At 35.4% G+C, this 19,580-nt stretch overlaps 1 protein-coding gene across 4 annotated transcripts in view; it reads left to right on the top strand.

Annotated features, from left to right (window-relative positions):
• The window catches only part of Ifih1 (interferon induced with helicase C domain 1), a 55,317-nt gene extending 36,553 nt beyond the window's left edge, over positions 1-18,764 (top strand). For all 4 annotated transcript variants that reach the window (XM_040294390.2, XM_040294388.2, XM_040294389.2 and 1 more), the window contains exons 7-17: positions 2,554-2,764; positions 3,633-3,850; positions 4,905-5,021; positions 6,684-6,807; positions 7,318-7,596; positions 8,028-8,287; positions 12,014-12,163; positions 13,429-13,590; positions 15,752-15,942; positions 16,465-16,555; positions 16,656-18,764. In XM_040294390.2, coding sequence (XP_040150324.2) covers positions 2,554-2,764; positions 3,633-3,850; positions 4,905-5,021; positions 6,684-6,807; positions 7,318-7,596; positions 8,028-8,287; positions 12,014-12,163; positions 13,429-13,590; positions 15,752-15,942; positions 16,465-16,555; positions 16,656-16,835 — 1,983 coding nt within the window. In that variant the 3' untranslated portion in view covers positions 16,836-18,764. The remainder of the gene's footprint in view (positions 1-2,553; positions 2,765-3,632; positions 3,851-4,904; positions 5,022-6,683; positions 6,808-7,317; positions 7,597-8,027; positions 8,288-12,013; positions 12,164-13,428; positions 13,591-15,751; positions 15,943-16,464; positions 16,556-16,655) is intronic.
• Positions 18,765-19,580: the final 816 nt, after the last annotated feature.

Here is a 19,580-nt window from a genome sequence, read left to right as displayed (position 1 = left end):
CACCACCTGTGCTCCCAGACTTTTCATTTCCTATCTAGGGCTTCAACATCATGAGAGATAAATCCCAGGTTCCTTCAGATGCTATAATGTAGCCCCATATGATTCAGCAGAAGTGGGTAGCAGTTGGGTTTGATTAGTCTTGGCAGGCACTCTGTCACATCTCAGGAAAAGGCTCCAAGAGGACCACACACCTCCCAATTAGCCATGTCAGACTTGCATCTGGCTTTCTCTGTGTCCTTCAATAGGAAGTCAATGCCACCCAGAGTGATTATCAGGACTTCCAACACCTGCTATCTCCTGTGACAATGTTTTTGTTTTGCAGATAACAGGATGCTGCTTCCTTAGAAGGTTTTGTCTCCTCTTTTATGGGTAGAAGTTGCTATGTCACTCCATGATCCAGAGATTTTTTTAATTATGCCATTCAGCATGAGTGTATTTAAAAACATATCCAAAGCACATTCTGTTCTCAAGGTATCTACAGTTTAGAAAGGAGATGAGAGATGTATGCTAATACTATAATTGATATTTTATTGCACTTTATAAAGCACTCTCTTGTACATTATCTCATTAAAACCACACAGCGACTCTATGAGGTAGTCATAATTATCCCATTTTTTTTTTCCATCAGAAAACTGAGGCTCCAACTTTAATTGGCCTTCCAGGGATCATCCAGCCAATAAGCATCAGAGAAGAGTTCTGAACCCTTATCCTCTAAAGTCAACCTGTTCTCTTTCCACTACTTCTGCCACTCAAATGAAAGGCAAAGTGGTGTATCAGGGAAGTTTTCTGAGTACTGGAAACATGGCAGCTTCTACTGCATTTAATTTTCACAACCCTATGACAGGTCCACACATTACCCTTATTTTTGAAGGAATGGAGACACTTGAGACGAATCAAATCTTGTCCAGGTCACACACAATCAAGAAGCTGGAGTGGCTCTTTTCAGGAATGTTTTCTGACACCTGCTTTTTCTTTCCACCACATTCATTTTCCGTTCTCTTCTTCAGAATCTTTGTGACTCAGATTACTGCTGTTGTCTTACCCAGTGCAAACAATGCTTCTAGAAAAATGAATCAGTGACGGCTTTGTGGGAGAGACAGAAGAGTTGTGGCACTCACACTTTGAAGTCTTAAATGTCACGTGGGAGCTTCACTAAAGTGAAGAATTTAGGGCTCTGCCCTCAGGTGGTCCCTAGATGTGACAATCCTTGAATGGGGCTCAAGAGTCTGCGTTTTCCAAACCTCTTAAGTGATTTTGTGGCAGGTAAACCAGAGAGAATTTATTTTGAAAAAAACAAACAAACAAACAAACACTGAATGACAGTTCCTCTCATTACCCCCTTCTACCCTGTGGTAATGTTTTTCACTTGCAAACCTTGATTATTGATTTTAAGTCTACTTTGCTTCCATGGATTCCATTTTTACCTCTTCCCTTTTCCCCTCCCCAGGCATTTATTCCTAGAAGCCTCTATCATTTCTACTGAATAAGAATAAATAATAATGAAAAGCCTTGTTCTTTGTGTGCTACCGTTCTCCACCAGGGAGAACAGCCAGCCCTTATTTAACACATAAGTGAGACTCACCTCAAGTAAAAAGAATAGCAGATATTCCACTGTTTGCACTATCAGGTAATCACATCACGAGGAAAATAATGTACATTTGTTGAGGTTTGCCCTTGAAACTCTTCCCGGCAACTATCTTTCATACTACATAACCCTGGACTTCCAGTTTATAAATCCTATTAAGAAAAGACCTTCCCCCAATCCAGTGACAATCTGGCCAACTTCAGCAGTCGTTGCAACATACAGAGTCAGCTGAACAAGATAGAAAGTTGCCCCCTTCTTTTGCCAAGTGTATTTGCTCTTTGGTTTTTGCTCAGTCACCAAAGCTGTTCCAGTAGTTCCTCACTTCCTACCCAGGCTCCCAGTCATGCCTTTCCTCTTTGCTCTTGGTTTCCTGCTCTTTCTAATCATTCAGGCATGTTGCTTTTATCCTGATCCACAAACCAACACTGAGGATAAATCACCTCTACACACCACTCGTAAGGATCCTATGAACAGTTACACTACATTTAAAATACTCTTGTTAGTGTTCACAGTCTGGCCCTGCTGTGCAAATTAAAAATATATTTCTTATCCCATTTCAGTTTCAACTTATGTCCTTACTAACACATGGCTGAGTAGATTCGAATTCTCTCTTAAACACTTCCTTTGAGGGATTAGTTGTTTCTTCCTCTTTTCGGTCATTTTGTATTCACATCTCCAAGAGAATTATTACATTGCATTTTTTTTTTAGTCTTGATAATTGTGTTTAGCTAGACTGAGTGGCTCTAAGCCATTAACCATATCCCAAACACCTTTATGTTCCAGATATGACGTCTATACCTAATAAGGATGCAATAAACAGTCATGGACAGATGAATATAAGGATTGGTTGTTATGCCTAATTAACTGATAAGGCAAACTTAATGTTTCACACATAGTAGGCCTTTGATCAATACCATTTACTTTGATTTTGCTTTCTCTCTTTTTGTTTTTATCTTTTCATTTTTAAGGTAATTTTAGCTGAACAGCTCTTCCTCAAAGAGTTCAAACCATTTTTGAAGAAATGGTATCATGTTATTGGGTTAAGTGGTGATACCCAACTGAAAATATCTTTTCCAGAAGTTGTCAAATCCTATGATGTTATTATCAGTACAGCTCAAATCCTTGAAAACTCCCTCTTAAATTCAGAAAGTGGAGAAGATGCTGGTGTCAGTTTGTCAGGTTGGTAGAAGTGTTTGTTTTTAGAAAAAGAAAATTAGTAATAATGTTGATAGTAAAAGAGGTTGTATTAGTTTAATAATTTTTAAAATGTTGATGAGAAGTTAGCCTTCATTTAGATTGTCCTTCATGTTTTAAGATTTCACTAAAACCCTTCACCTACTGGGAGAAACAAACAAAAAGTTAAGTTTTTCTAGATCACTTTTCTCTTCATAAGAATAGCATTATTAAATCAAGCACTCACTGGATTCTCTGTTTACTTCTGACAAAATTGTTTTATTTGCTAAGAGATTCCATTAGAACCATGGCCTTCTCTGCAGAGTGAAAAAACAATCCTTCCTATTTTCTGGGACGGGTTGAGAAGGTAGGAGATTGGCAGGGAAAATCTCAAAGTAATTATAACAATTAAATACAATCCTAAAACAAAATTTTCTCTTTTTAAATAGTGCATTATTTTAGTTGATGTAATAAAAATAAATATTGCCAACCCAAAATGAAATATTTTATTAAACAACCAAAGGATAATCCTGAGTGCTTTAAAAAAAAAAAAAAAAAGAAAAGCAGGGTATAAATTTCACTTCCTAACACTTTAGCTTTATGAACTAACACTTTAGCTCTATGAACTTTCTGAAACCCATCTATTAAACAGATATAGTATGTAACAGGTATAGCTTGGTGAATAGTATCCCATACTTAGGAATACACAGATTGAGTGAGTGATTAGATTTTCTCCTACAGTTTGAAACAGAATAGTGCCAGTCTCCTGCCCAAGAAACACATCCCCATGGCCACTTGATTTGCTAGTTTCAGGGTACTTCTCTCCCAGTAGTTTGCAGGTATTGCAAAATTAACCATTTGATTTTTCTCTAAGACTTTTCCCTCATTATTATTGATGAATGTCATCACACCAACAAAGAAGCAGTCTATAATAACATCATGAGACGTTATTTGAAACAGAAGTTGAAAAACAAACGTCTGGAAAAAGAAAACAAACCAGTGATTCCCCTGCCTCAGATATTGGGCCTAACAGCTTCACCTGGTGTTGGAGGTGCCACAAAGCAAGCCAAGGCTGAAGAACACATTTTAAAAGTAAGTCATGAACTTTACATATCAACAAGAAGCTAAAACAAATAACAGTGTTTCTTGGACTTTTTAAGTAAGGTTGAATTCAAATGCCATGATCATCAGTTAAACTAAATCTCTTTGCTGTAACTATGGTAAATACACTTAATCCACAAAACAGTGATAAAACTTAAATAACCGTGATGCAGAAGAGCATAATATTTATGAAGAGTAGATATAACTGATGAGCGGTTGAGACAAACAGAATGTCTTCTCAAATATTCTACAACTTAATGACCTATTCTATATAGAAATGTGCATAGATTATTTTATAGATTTCACGCATTATAGCGTCTTACCCCATGAGTGGTAAAACTGAATACTTTCTGTGTCTTTTCGGTTATATGTCTTTCAATGAATCTGAGGTACTCAAATTAATGGGAAATAGAAATATCAGGATCTTTCATTAAAGATGAAATTGTCAGCTACCCCAGAATGGTGAAGCCATATAAACCACTCAAGTGTGAAGTGAATCAGAGTAGCCTAAGAATTGCATTTTTGTGTTAAGTCCTTTAGAGTTAAATTCAGTAAAAATCTTTAGAGTATCTATCATTCAGAGGTGCAATTTTTGGCTTCAAGATAAAATTTATCACTGGAATTAGGGACTAACTCCAGTATAATCTATGCACAAAGGGATAAGGCTGCTTCCAACTTTGCACTGTCTTCATTACATGAAGAGGTTGGTAATGTGTTCCATGGTTGTCAAGATGATCTGTAATACGCCTGTGTAATATGATTATCTCATCTCCATTCTCTGTCAATCTCTGTAAATTGCTGTACTCTTTTCATGTCCAATTTTCCAGCTGCAGAATGGAATTTAAGAGATGAGAAGAAATATACTTTTTGCTATAATTATTCACCAACTTGATTTAGAAGCTTCTTTTTACTACTTACATGATATTTTATGCTACATATTTATGCCGCAAATTATATACTACATATTCCTTACACAAAAACTAACACTGAATCAATTATAAGGGGAAAGTAATTGTTTGAACATTTTAAAATATCTCTTCTCCAGATATGTGCCAATCTTGATGCATTTACCATTAAAACTGTTAAAGAAAACCTTGAGCAACTCAAAGACCAAATAAAGGAGCCATGCAAGAAGTTTGTAATTGCAGATGACACCAGAGAAGTATGTCCTTAACATTTTATATCTATTTGATTGTCAATGCCATATTCAATTAAAAGATGGCAAAGGCTATTTTATACTGACCGTCTGGATAAAACTTAAAAATTTTTGCAAACAAGTTAAAGTTTTATGCTTTCAAAACTTGGTATTGGGCAGCAAATCACTGATGCTAATTGTTTCCTCCATTCATCTTTTGGTTTTCTAGTTTATGTGAAAAGTAACTCAGTAACTGGCTACATGTGAGCCTTGGAGGGATACAGGTCACAGGCATGAGGCTAAGGAGCAGTCTTCTGAACTAGAGGGATATGACAGTGAACTTTATCCTTTTTACTCTCTTGGTGACTTCCAGGATTAGTTTTCTGACGTTCCACAGAGCCATTTTGTTGCTACCAGATTACAGTTGGCAATGATAATGGAAATTTTACCTAATTTGCATATCTGCATATTTACTTTCTTGGGGAAAATGCTGTCATAATAAAGGAGTGAAGTATTTAATTTAGTGATGTTTCTCTAATGAATATTTTTATTGATTATAAAAATCAACTGAGAGTCAATTTGGACATTATGACCAGTAGGTTATGTAAATACTATTTTTTGTAAAATTGAAAAAGCATGATGAATTTTACCTATTTGCACTTAATCACATTGAAAATACAACTCGTAGGAATATTGGGAATAAGGGAAATGATATATGTGCAGTAAACAATACTGTGATTAAAATGCAATAGGCACTAAACCAATGTTAGAGACCAACCTTCATAATTTTTTCAATTCTGAAAGAGTACTGTCTGTTTGAGGTGTGTGCACACATTCAAATGTACTTTATTCACTTTCACTTTTTTTATTCATTCAGTTTTATTTGATATGTTTACACGCATGTTTCTACTCATAATCATTAAAAAATTCTTATGATATTTTTGAAAAGAATTTGTTCTTTTTTAGCTTACTAACTTTTTGATACACTTTTTATCAAAGTATAACACATGCACAGAAAAAAACAAATCCTAAGTGTACTAATTTGTGGATTCTTCATAAACTGACCACATCAATGCAAATAAAATACAGATAAAGACATAAAACATGGCCAGTGCCTGAAAATTCCTTCTTCCCCCTGTCAATCACAGTGTCCCAAGGAGAACTAATATCCTGATTTTAAAACCAAAGATCTGTTTTGACTGATATTGAAATTTATAAAATGGAATCATATAGCATAAACCATGGCATATTTTTCTTTTTTCAAATTAAGCTTTTTATTTTGATGAAAACATTATTGAAAACAGTATTAAATTTGTTTGAATTTCGAAGTGCTTCTTTAATTTGTTGACTTTCCAAGTACTTGTGACATTAATTCAATGTGTTTTTAAAATTACCTTTAATATTTAGGATTTATAACACTCATTAATTTTACTTCTGTAAAACTTTTAAATTAGAAATTACAGCAGAGGCATATGGTGTTAGTATGGGTATGGCTTGATGTTAGAGGTAATAAAAAAGCTGAAAAAAATAAGTACAATGTACAAAGACGTGATTAGAGATTATCTTGTTACATTGTCTAGGCAAAGAATCTCAGTCAAATTTATTATAACGTATAAACAAATTTAACAAAGATAACATCACTCCATAACAGCATAAATATGTAAGAATAAGTGTATAATTTATTTTTAGGATCCGTTTAAAGAGAAACTTGTAAAAATAATGACAAGCATTCAAAATCACTGCCAAATGAGTCCAACATCAGATTTTGGAACTCAGCCTTATGAGCAATGGGCCATTCAAAAGGAAAAAAAAGGTAATTTGGGTTTGAACTAACAGTTTATCGCATGTTTACACCAAGATTTGAGATGATTATAGCACATACTCACAAGCAAACTGTAAGCAAATAGAATATCAAATTGAGTTTCTGTATTCTGTATGGAACAAGCTTAAACATGTTCTAATCCCTTATCTGAGGAAAGAAGTACCAATTCATTCATCCAGTTTTCTCTTTCATTTATTGTATATTTAAAGTAAGAAGATTAGTACTAACAGCTGTCTCTCATGGCAAGCTCCACTGACAGGTTTGTCATGCCATTCCTGCATGGATTAGGTGCACTTTCTGGCTGTTGCAGAGTTTAAGTCAGCTTGTCAAGGGGCTGGGAACTGTTTTCCCCTTTGAGAATTCATGACACATTTTAAGCGGTACCTTGATCATTTAAAAATGAAGGTGAAGCTGATTTTGGAGTCATCATTTATTTAAGTCTGCAGCACAATCATAGGGGGCTTGCTTGCTATTTCTCTTAGACAGTGTATTCTTTCACAGCTGCTAGAGAAGGAAATCGCAAAGACCGTGTGTGTGCAGAACATTTGAGGAAATACAATGAAGCCCTGCAAATTAATGACACCATTAGGATGATCGATGCGTACAAGCACCTTGAAACCTTCTATAATGATGAGAAAGAGAAGAAGCTTGCAGTCGTGGAACACGACAGTGACACAAGTGTGGATGACGATGATTGTGATGATGATGAAGATGAGGGTGATTTAAAAAAACCTTTGAAGTTGAATGAGACTGATAAATTTCTCATGACTTTATTTTTTGGTAAGATTCAAAGAAACATATCTCCAACAGTCTTACCTCTTTGATACGGATCACCGCTTCTTGTAAGCAATCCCAGAGACTCTCTTAAAAATTTATTTTCAAAGAAGAAAGCCCACTCCTAACTGATGTGACCAGATTAGGGATTACTTGCATGGTATAATCAACAACTGTCAAAATGACTGCAATGAATTTATTAATCAGACCAGCTTGATATTAGATATAGCATAAGATCAATGATACATAAGTCACATCTCAGTGTATCACTACATAAAATTCTCTAGTGTAATTGTAGTTTTTAAAACTAATTTATTTATTCTTTAACAAATGAAACGTATATATTCATGCTGTACAAAATGATGTTTGCTATATATGTGTTGTAGAATGGCTAAGTGAAGCTAATTAATATTAATAATTATAATTATTTCTTAAAGAAAACAAAAAAATGTTGAAAAAACTAGCTGAAAACCCAGAACATGAAAATGAAAAGCTGACCAAATTAAGAAACACCATATTGGAACAATATACCAGGACCGAGGAATCTGCACGAGGAATAATTTTTACAAAAACACGACAGGGCGCATATGCCCTTTCCCAGTGGATTTCTGAAAATGAAAAATTTGCTGAAGTAGGAGTGAAAGCCCACCATCTGATTGGCGCCGGCCACAGCAGTGAGTTCAAGCCTATGACACAGGTGCAAACCCTCTTTTGGACTTCTTTTCTTATACCACTATTATCAGTCTCAAATTGCTTGTAGTGCTCTTCATCATCTCTCCCACTTAAAATACTTTTACAGAATGAAACACCGGTTCTTCAAATCAAGTTTAATATTAGTCTACTCTGGTATTTGATAAGCTAAGCATTGTCTTAAGAGTCTGTTTTTTTTTTCCATATTTGGAGGAAGATTTAAGTTGGGTTTCTCTTTCAAAAATTAACAACCCAATACAGTGTAGAGAAAAATGGTTTCTTTTCAAGGTTTTTGTTTTATTTCATTTTTAACTTATTATACTATGTATTGTGTGCACAGTAAAATAACACTTGGGGAGAAAAAGACCCTCATAGACATTTCATGCATGAGTACAACAACCATCTCTCTTTTTTTCTTTTAATTTTTTTTATTTATATATGACAGCAGAATGCATTACAATTCTTATTACACATATACAGTATAATTTTTTATATCTCTGGATGTATACAAAGTATATTCGCACCAATTCATGTCTTTATACATGTACTTTGGATAATAATATCCATCACATTCCACCATCATTTCTAACCCCAAAACCCTTCCCTTCCCCTCCCACCCCTCTGCCCTATCTAGAGTTCTTCTATTCTTCCCACATTCTAGCTCCCTACCCCACTATGAATAGCCTCCTTATATCAGGGAAAACATTTGGCATTTGGTTTTGGGGGATTGACTAACTTCACTTAGCATTATCTTCTTGAACTCCATCCATTTACCTGCAAATGCCATGATTTTATTCTATTTTATTGCTGAGTAATATTCTATTGTATATATATGCCACTTTTTATATCCATTAATCTAGAAAAAGCAAAAAATAAGAGACCCAGAATAGCTAAAGGAATCCTTACCAAGAAGAGTGAAGCAGGTGGCATCACTATACCAGACCTTAAACTATACTACAGAACAATAGTAACAAAAACAGCATGGTATTGGCACCAAAACAGACTGCTAGATCAATGATACAGAATAGAGGACACAGAGACTAACCCACAAAATTACAGTTGTCTTATATTAGACAAAGGCACCAAAACCATGCACTGGAAAAAATGCCTTTTCAACAAATAGTGCTGGGAAAACTGGAAATCCATATACAACAAAATGAAATTAAACCCCTATCTCTCACCATGCACAAAACTCAACTCAAAATGGATCAAGGACCTAGGAGTCAAACCAGAGACACTGCGTCTAATAGAAGAAAAAGTAGGCCCTAATCTCTATCATGTAGAATTAGGCCCAACTTCCTTAATAAGACTCCTGTGGCACAAGAATTGAAATAAAAAATCAATAAATGGGATGAATTCTAAATAAAAAGTTTTTTCTCAACAACAACAACAACAACAAAAACAATCTGTGACATGAATAGAGAGCCCACATCTTGGGAGCAAATCTTTACCCCTCACACATCAGATAGAGCACTAATCTCTAGAGTATACAACCATCTCTTCTTAGAGTAAAATGTTTTTCTGAAGGCTGAAGTTGTACTGACCCCCAAGTCTTGCTGGACAAGGAGATACTTCAGTTCTGTTATGGACATCATCATTCAGGCCAATGGAGCAAACTAAATCTATTTGAGCATGTGTTTAGAAAAAAGAATTCGGGAATTGTTCACAATAACTCTCCATATACCCTGTACACGCACTTATGTTAAGTTGCCTATAAAATTTAAAGCCAGATAAAGCACTGTTTTCTTTGGACAACAAGCTTATTTCTTCATAGTATCAGAATCCATCTACTTAATCTTTGTTTTCAGTTAGTATTTTTTTTGCTGTGGTGACCAAAAGGCCTGACAAGAGCAATTAGAAGAGGAAAAGTTTATGTGGAAACTCATGGTTTCTGAGGTCTCAGTCCATACACATTAAATCTATTCCTATGGGATCAAGATGAGACAGAATATCATGGTGGAAGAGTGTGGTAGAGGAAAGCAGAGAGCTTTCTCAACAAGGACAAAACGTGTATCCCAAAGGCATGCCTCTAAGAACCCGCCTCCTCCAGCCACACTTATCTTCCTTCAGTTACCACCCAGTTACCATCCCTATGGGGGATTAACTCACTGATTAGGTCAAGGCTCTCAAAACCCAATCATTTCATCTCTAAACTTTCTTGCATTGTCTCACACATAAGCTTTTTAGGAATACCTCATAGGGACTGTTTTTGCCCTGGCTTCCGGGTAGCGGAAAGGCCAAACAGAGGTTCAGTCTCACAGCCTTTGAATTAATCTTTATAAGTATTACATCTAAACTCTTTCACTCTAGGTCTTTTATTTCTTATTATATTTATTAGTTTAATGTTGAGACTTTTGTTGTAAGTGGCCTCAGCTCCTGTTTGAAAAGGGATGAGGTACAAGTGAGAATCCTGTTTTTAAACTACTTCTGCTCGTTATCCACTTCAAATCTGGGGGTTACATGCCAAAATCTGGACCCTCTTCCCTTCCTTACCCCTCTGAATTCCTCATTTCTCACCCTGGTAAACTGGAGTGGATTTATACTTGATGTGATTTAAAGATCTGATAGTATATCTGAAATTTCATTATTAAAGTTATTGCTTTGAATTAAGGCACAGGCATCTTCTGATAAAATCCAAGGACATATTAGTTTTATCAGCAGATGTGAAAACATGAGGAAGAAATCCTTAAAGACTCAAGAGGGGCCTTACTAGAGAATTCTCCAGCAGTTAGGAATCAAATAAAAACCTATGCTGCCCCTAAGAAGAAAGGGATCAGAGGCACATGGTTTATTAGATGGCTTATTTTGTTGAATGTATAGGAACAAAAGATAGAGTGAATCTGTACCAAAGAGTGTTACATGAAAATAAAACAACACCAGTTACATCAGGCTAGGTTCATGCTCACCTATTCTTCCTATGCAGGGACCAAAGGGCATATTTTAATATATTAATATTGACTTTCAAAATCCAGATACTTGTTATTTAAAAATACTTGTAAATCTGTTTTTAATAACCTATTCTTCCATCTTTGTTATCCCATTGAATACATCCAATATTGATCTTGCTTAAAACTAGTAAGATATAAGGCCAACTCATAACTCTCAGTGTACCCTGTACCTGCACGTATGTTGAGTTGCCTCTAAAATTCATCTTAGACTCTTATCCAGTCCCACAGGAAGCCAGTGTTTTCACTTTTCTTATTTGTCCTTTCAGGAACATTCTGTATGTTTCTTCCCTGAATGATTCTGAAAATGACCAAATGCAGTATAGAGTGTGCATTTTTTTTTCCTGTGACTCAAAACTCAACAATCTATAAAAACATCACTACATCTAATTCTCTTAATATTAAATATTCTGAAGTGAATGTGATGAAAGTAAAAGCCCTTTTCAGCTTTTCATTGCCATATCCTTTTGTCAGCCAACAGCACCTCCTCCTTTCTTCCTCCCAAATCGCCCATCAATTTATTTCCTTGGCATAACTGATGATCTTCCCACCTCCAGACTGGAGGAGGGAAATATTTGTGTTATTGTGTGGTAATCCCAGATTGGAAATCAAATGTTGTCTCCCCATCAAGTCTTTGTTCAATGCCAAAAACAGATGGCAGCAGATCCGTGTATGATCTAATCCTTTGATTTACACTGACCAGTTGCAATTTATTATTTCTTCTCTTAATTAGAAGATTTTAATGTGTTTAGCATCACAAAATTTAATTTATTGAAATGTTTCCACAGAATGAACAAAAAGAAGTCATTAGTAAATTTCGCACTGGAAAAATAAATCTGCTTATCGCTACCACAGTGGCAGAGGAAGGTCTGGATATCAAAGAATGTAACATCGTTATCCGTTATGGCCTTGTCACTAATGAAATAGCCATGGTCCAGGTACGTTCAGATACCTTTATAATGTGTCAAATTTTCCTTCTATGTTCTGATTGCTTTTTTTTTTAGTGAAACAGCAAAAAACATTTTTTTTTAGTTTTAAAAACATCTTTCCTTTTCTGCTAAAAAGAGCAATCTTGAAGAACTGAGCAGTACTGTCATTTATAATACTACTGTTTAATTCATTTGACAACCAGATACCTGTTGTATTTTTAATGAAAAACTCTTCTTAGGTTGGTATTTCTGTAACCTAAGACTTCATAGGACCATGGCACTGGCCCCATGTGTAAGAGCCAAGAGGCCTCCTATTCCTAGGATGTCTGTAACCCACAGTGGGACTAGAAATCTGAACCACACTTTCCCACAAGTGTCTGGCAGACTAACACCCCAATCTTAGGGAACCCTGATGTTTCTGAATTCTCTTCCCTTGTTCATTCAACTTTTTTCTATGTTTGAAATCTTTCATGATAAAATGTTTAGTAAGGGCAGATTTAGAAGTGTCATAAATAAATAAATGAATAAGATTTCCCAGTTTCCATTCAAATTTCACTTTATCTATATCCACCCACATTGAGCAGTATTATGATTACCTTTTGTTGAACATGTAGAGGAGGTGTGCTCATTAATAGGTACAATAAGCTTCCTGTAACATTAACTAAAAGGTTTTTATTTATGCTGTAAATCATATCCTTGGATGAAAGTCAATAGAAGACTAAGATAACCAGGCAGTCATCTAATTAGGAAATAGTTTTATTTCAGAAATTTATTTATAATAAGAGTATGCATTTTTCCTTAAGGAGAATATTATAGTTGATAGGCTCCTGAGCTAGGCTACATTTCTGTTACTCAAAATGTACCTGAATACACTTTATTAAGAGGCATAACAAAATTTTCTCTCTAATGAGCATGTGTCCATGGAAATGTGCTCAGAATTAAATGTAAGATGCCAGGAGCAGATCTGCAGCCTCACTAGCCCTGATGCCAAGGCAGAGATGCCCTTTCTCATGCATCCCTCTTGTCTTCCTGAGGACTTTCAAAGCCAGTGGGGTGGGGGCTCACCATCTTTACACTAGAACACTAATTTCCATATTACAGCATATTTTAAGTTTTGAAGAGCTGACTTACAAGAAATAACTAACTATACAAGGAATAGAGCAATCGTTTGGAGGCAAGTTTGCTGAGCAATAAATATCATTCCAGGCTCAAACCAGCAAAGTTTGTAGTGAAGAATAGCCTTTCATTTGCTTGACTTTTTTTCATTTTCTCAGGCCCGGGGTAGAGCCAGAGCAGAGGAGAGCACCTACATTGTGGTTGCCCCCAGCGGTTCAGGAGTTCTTGAACGTGAGATAGTTAATGATTTCCGGGAGAAAATGATGTATAAAGCTATACACTGCGTTCAAAATATGAAACCAGAGGCATATGCTCATAAGGTATTGTTTTTGTTCACCTCTAAATTTGGTCTCCATTTCAAAAAAGGCTGGATACGATTACCATTGCTATTACCTCTGTGGCTACTTTTCCAGACAAAAATTGTACTAAATTACAAGTTCCTATTTGCTAAGCTGTGTTTAGTCCAGAATTATATATAAGAATCAAGACCTATGGTGGTCAGGAAATTTTTAGGGAGTTTTTGTTCATTATGGTAAAACCAACCATAAACTTTGATAATTTAAATTCAGGCTGCCCTTGATATAGAAAGACGAAGGCAACTCACTCATTCAACAAAATCTGGTAATTTTGGATTGATCCAATCTGTTTATACAAGCACATTTTTAAATTCTAGAAATATTTATAAAATGTCCACTGTAAGACAGGCAAGTTCTAAGAGCACAGACAGAATATAGTAAAAACAACACAGATCATACTCCTTCTGAATGAAGCTTATATACTAGTGTGCCGCTGGTGATGTTTGGAGAAGAAAAACTGTAAGTAAAGGTGCAAAAGCAACACCTACACCATATAAAGATAATTGCTAGGGAATTTGAATAGGATGGTATAAAACAAGTCACTAGATGGCTACTTTAATGAGTGTTTGAGGAAATCCTCTTAGAGGTAGTAATACTGAAACTGGATCTGAATGATTAAAAAATTATATATATAAAATGACATATATATATTTTTTATATATAAAAATGACATATATATACATATATTATATATATGTCATCTAACTACATCTCAGTTTATTAACACAGTTATGTGAATTGTGTAAAGGAATATACACAAAAGAAGAATGTATTTCTACAATATTTCAGGAAATCCTTCAAATTACTGAATTAAAGACTGTAACTACTATAATAGCAAACAATCCATTTAGAAGAAAATTCACACCCTTGCATATGGGTGTGAATGTTAGTTTCTTAACATTGGAATTGGCTCTACCCTAAATAGAGCTTCAGGAAAGGGATGCTTTCAAACTGGTGTACAAAACTCTATCCAAGTCCAAGGTTTCCTGGCCAGGTTTATATAGAAACTTACATTTTAAAACCCCTTTAGATAGAGAGCAAACCAAACATTTTGGAGTGTCAAACTTTTTCCACAAAATAGTACCACTAGAAAGTTATTGTTTCACATCTAATGTCCAAAAAGAAAGAATCAAATAGATATTTGTAAAGGCTGATATTTCAAGACAAGTTATTTAAGGTGAACTCTAGGACAATATCTGGAATTTAAAGGTCAAATTTTCCCAATCATTTAAATAAAATTTTGTGTTAGTCAGCTTTTTATGACTATACTGAAATATCTGAGGTAGGTTACTTTATAAGGAAAAGGTTCATGGTTCCACAAGTACAAGGTCCAAAGAGCATTTGAAAGCTTATGGTGAGGGCCCCCAAGCTATAACCATATCATGGCAGGAGTGCAAGTGTATTGTTTTTGCTGTGTGATCTCTCTCCCTGTCCTTGTAAAATCTCCAGGACTCAGTAGTAAGAGTTATCTTAATAACCTAATCTGATCACTCTCCAAAGCCCCACTGTAGCCAGATTGTTTCATCTTCTTAGTACTATTAACATGAGAATTGGGGGATTTAACGCTGGCATAAATTTGGGTATATAAGTCACATTTAAACCATAGCAGATATGGTCTAGGTCCTTTTTGGCTAAGAAACCTGCTTTCCTAAGACTACTCCAGGTGAAAGAGCTCAGAGCAGTAATGCCAGTGAAGTGTGGTGTGACACTAAATCATAGCTACCAAGATAATGTCTCCATTCATCTCATTTGAGGATCCTTCTCAATGCAGTGCTCAGGCAACCACTAGTATAGGAGGGGAAACCTGTTTTTTATGTCATAGACAGAATTGACATAACTAAAAGCTTCTTAAAAATCAAATCAAATGTCTAAGATCAAGTTGAGGAGCTTAAACATTTCCCTGAAACTTACTCAATAACTGTTGCTCCATGATTACATTTTATTTGATTTAGGGTGATTATAGGACAGGCTGATAGACTATATTCTTCTGGGGTCATTGTCTCATGATTTCTTTTTACTAGACCACAGCTAAATGTATATTTTTACAACTAAGATCTCAGAATTCTAGGAAACTTATTTCAATAAAACTATGGAGGAAAGATTGACTATTCCTTTCTGTATGCAGATTTTTGAATTGCAGTTGCAAAGCATAATGGAAAAGAAAATGAAAACCAAGAGAAATATTGCCAAGCAGTGCAAGGACAATCCATCAATAATAACTTTTCTCTGCAAGAACTGTAATGTGTTAGCCTGCTCAGGGAAAGATATCTATGTAATTGAGAAAATGCATCATGTCAATATGACAACAGAATTCAAGTGAGTTTGGGAGGACCCAGTTTTTCGTTTCTCTACTATTGGTAAAGCATACTATATTGTAAATAGTCTTTCAAAATGGTGAAAATAAGGGTCTTTTTTTTTCAGAAATTATCCTATTTTACTCCCATCCAACTATATTCCCATTTCAAATGTCTATTTCTAAAGTAATCTATGCTGGGACAAGAGAGGAGAAATGTAAATCCCACAGCCATTTTGATACAAGGCACATAATATGCAGAAGTTCATATTTGTTCTCAAAGTTTTGAACAACCAAAGTCAAGTTAAAATAACTAATAGACTGAAAGAAGTCATGAAAGGAAACATGACCGTTGAGAGATTTGTGTGGATAGGGGACATCAACCAGATTTCCCACAACAATACTGGAAGCAGGAGGGATAGAAGGAATGAGGCATGGGATAATACAGGCATGTGGATGAGTCTAGGGTCCAGTGTGGACTTGTTGTCTGCAAATTGGTATTTTGCTAATTCCCAGTAATAATTCTAACTCCTGGATGATTTTAGGAAACTCTATGTTGTGACAGAAAACAAAACACTGCAGAAGAAGTTTGCTGACTATCAAACAAATGGAGAGATCATCTGCAAATGTGGTCAAGTAAGTAAATTGCTGTGGACTCAATTTTACTTTGGCCCAAAGGAATGCTTAGTAGATGTACATTAATTTTTTTTCTCTCTTTTTCTCTTTTGTTTTCCAGGCCTGGGGAACAATGATGGTCCATAGAGGCTTAGATCTGCCTTGTCTCAAAATAAGGAATTTTGTAGTGGGTTTCAAAAACAATTCATCAAAGAAACAATACAAAAAGTGGGTTGAATTGCCTATCACATTTCCTGATCTTGACTACTCAGAATATTGTTTGCCTAGTGATGAGGATTAGCGTTTGATTCTAGATTCTTTTAAAACATTATCAGTTTAACATTTAATATGATTTTGATTAATGTTTTCATTATACTAAAGATCTGATGTGAGAATTAATAAAATCATCATGCTTTCATCTGCATTGAGCCCTCCAAACAACACAACATATTATGCTTGCAATTTTTCATCTTACTGGTTGACAGGATAAAGAAAATCTACCAATAATACTCATTAGGATAGAGCATATAGTACCATTAGAACAGTACTGCAACATAAATGAGAACCCAATGTGCCAATGTCAGTTCTATTACTAATTTTCAGAAGAAAGTTAGACAAAACAGTTCTGAATCTTCCTCCCCTATCACTGGAATGTTTATGATATACATAATTTGCTTTTTATTTTATTAGTTTCCTATTGCTGCATAAGAAATCACACAAATTTAGTGGTTTCAAACAACACCCATTTACTGCAGTCCCTGTTCTATTTTGTCAGAAGTCTGGGCAGTGTTCTCTGCCCAGGTTCTCACGAGGCTGAAATTCAGGTGTCAGCCAGTCTGTGTTCTTAGCTGGAGGCACTGAGGGAAGAATCCACTTCCAAGCTCATGTAAAGAGTTGCTAGAATTTGTTTCTCTGCAGATGTCTAACTGAGGTTCCTGGGTTATTTTATTTTATTTTTTAAATTTATCTTTCTGAATGTCCACTGGGACTTGCCCTTACCTCCTAGGAACACCCTTATCTTGTGACCTGCTCAAGGTCCCTTTCCAGCACTGACATTGACCTTTTCAGAGCAGCAGGAGAAATTCCTAAGTCTGCCAAGGTGGAGCCTTTGATGTAACTTAACTATAACAACAGGAGTAACTATTCCATCATATCTTTAGGTCCTGATCATACTCAGATGATTGTTCAGGGGATCACACCTGTGGGTAGGAATATGGGGACCCTAATTAGAATTCTTCCCCCCTCACACCCTGTCCAGTCTCTGCCGTTAATGGCATACATGTCTGTGGAAAAGCACTTTGATAATCATAAAGCACCACAGAGGAATCAGTGTTATCAATAGCTTGCATCTTGTTGTTTAAGGTTTACTTCTTCAGCCTTCTCCTCCTCCATGAACATAACACTGTGCAGGAAAACTTCCTAATAACAGGGTGATGGAAAAATTCAGACTGGTTATTCATGCCCAGGAGATAACCTGTGTCCATGGAGAGAGAAGCTCACCTTCCTGTCTAGAGTTCACCTAAGATTTAGCAGGAAGCAAATGCTAGGAACTACTTAAGAGTAAAGAGAAAATGGCTTCCTCTGATCCTCCCTAACTCCTGGCAGAAGAGTAAAATCATGCCAAGTGGTGATACCTTTAATGTTTCTGAATAAAGAAAGCACTATCATATGAAGATGAATGCTGGGCCCGTGGTGGTCTGTACCACAGGACATTCTCACATTAGAAAAGCAGCCTCTCTTGTCATGAAGGAGCACAGGATTGAAATAGAAACCAAAGCTGAACATTTGAACTGACTGTTACCCAGTCTCATAGATGGCTTGCTCCATGGAATCAGTTATCTCAGGGACCAAGATGCAGCACAGCATTGGGGAGAATGAAAATTCTTCTGCAGCTTTGGTAGATAGGTTGAATTCAATTTTATAGAAGACTTGAATCTTTTCTTGATAAGACCTCAGCAAAGATGAATAATATTAATTAATCTGAGCTCTGGGAGTGCAAGAGGACAAAAATTGTGGTTTTCTTAAAATACTTTTTAAAACTCTAACAGACTCCATTTAAAGTATTGCTGTCTTCTAGGATGTTTTGGAAACTATGCAAGAAACCAAATGCATAAAAAAGCTAAATGTACTGCTGTAACATATGTAGACTGTTTTTGAAACATCAACAAATATCAGGTTTTTCCATCTATGTTTTCTATTAACTTTTTTTCAATAAAAAGTGTTATTTCTACTTTAAGAGTTTAAAATACATGTTTCAAATAGTATAAAACAATATATGAAGGTACCTAAAAACTTGAACAAAGATGCATATGTCATTTATAAACAACTGTAATTGTGGCATTTTGATTGATTGTTACTGAACAGTTCAATGATCACACTACTATTTTAGTGTCAATTACAGAATATTCTGATGACAAAAAGACATCAGTATGGAAGTCAGAAGTTTTAATTCCCATTTGATTGAGTGACTTTGAATAACCTTGTCACACAGAGCCTGTCCTGGAAAACAAAGGGTTAGATTTAACAATATTCAAAGTACCTTAAAACTAAATTGTTATCATAGTACATGCTTCTTGCTGCCTGGTTGCTTATGTATAAAGATCTTTTCCAATAACTTGTGGTAATATCAGCTATGGGCTGAATAGCTGTTGAGTACACTACACAGTTGAATGTAGCTCATGTCTGTTAAAGGGTTTTCTAGGGATCCCACAGAATGGGTACACTGGCTGGAGTCATATGTCACAAAGCAGGTTCAAAGGATTCAAAAGTGTTAGAAAATTTTAAAACAAACATTTCCAAATCAGTAGAACTTCAGGAGACAATGTGGGTAAGAAATGTAAGGCATAAACCCCAAACAGTCTGAGATCTTTTCAGAACAAATGAAATAAAATATAGTAACTTGGAGTGTGTACAAATATCCTGAATACAAGATATCGAGACAACATGAACATGAATAAGAAATAGTTTCCCAAAGGATGATTAGTACATGTCACAAGTCATTGTTGAAATGTACAGAGCTATTAAAGAGGCAAATATTTTATTCTCT

The sequence above is a fragment of the Ictidomys tridecemlineatus genome, chromosome 7, assembly GCF_052094955.1.
Source record: "Ictidomys tridecemlineatus isolate mIctTri1 chromosome 7, mIctTri1.hap1, whole genome shotgun sequence".
NCBI lineage: Eukaryota > Metazoa > Chordata > Mammalia > Rodentia > Sciuridae > Ictidomys > Ictidomys tridecemlineatus.
The sequence above is the reverse complement of the archived record's forward strand: the minus strand, read 5'-3'. Positions and strand labels throughout refer to the sequence as shown.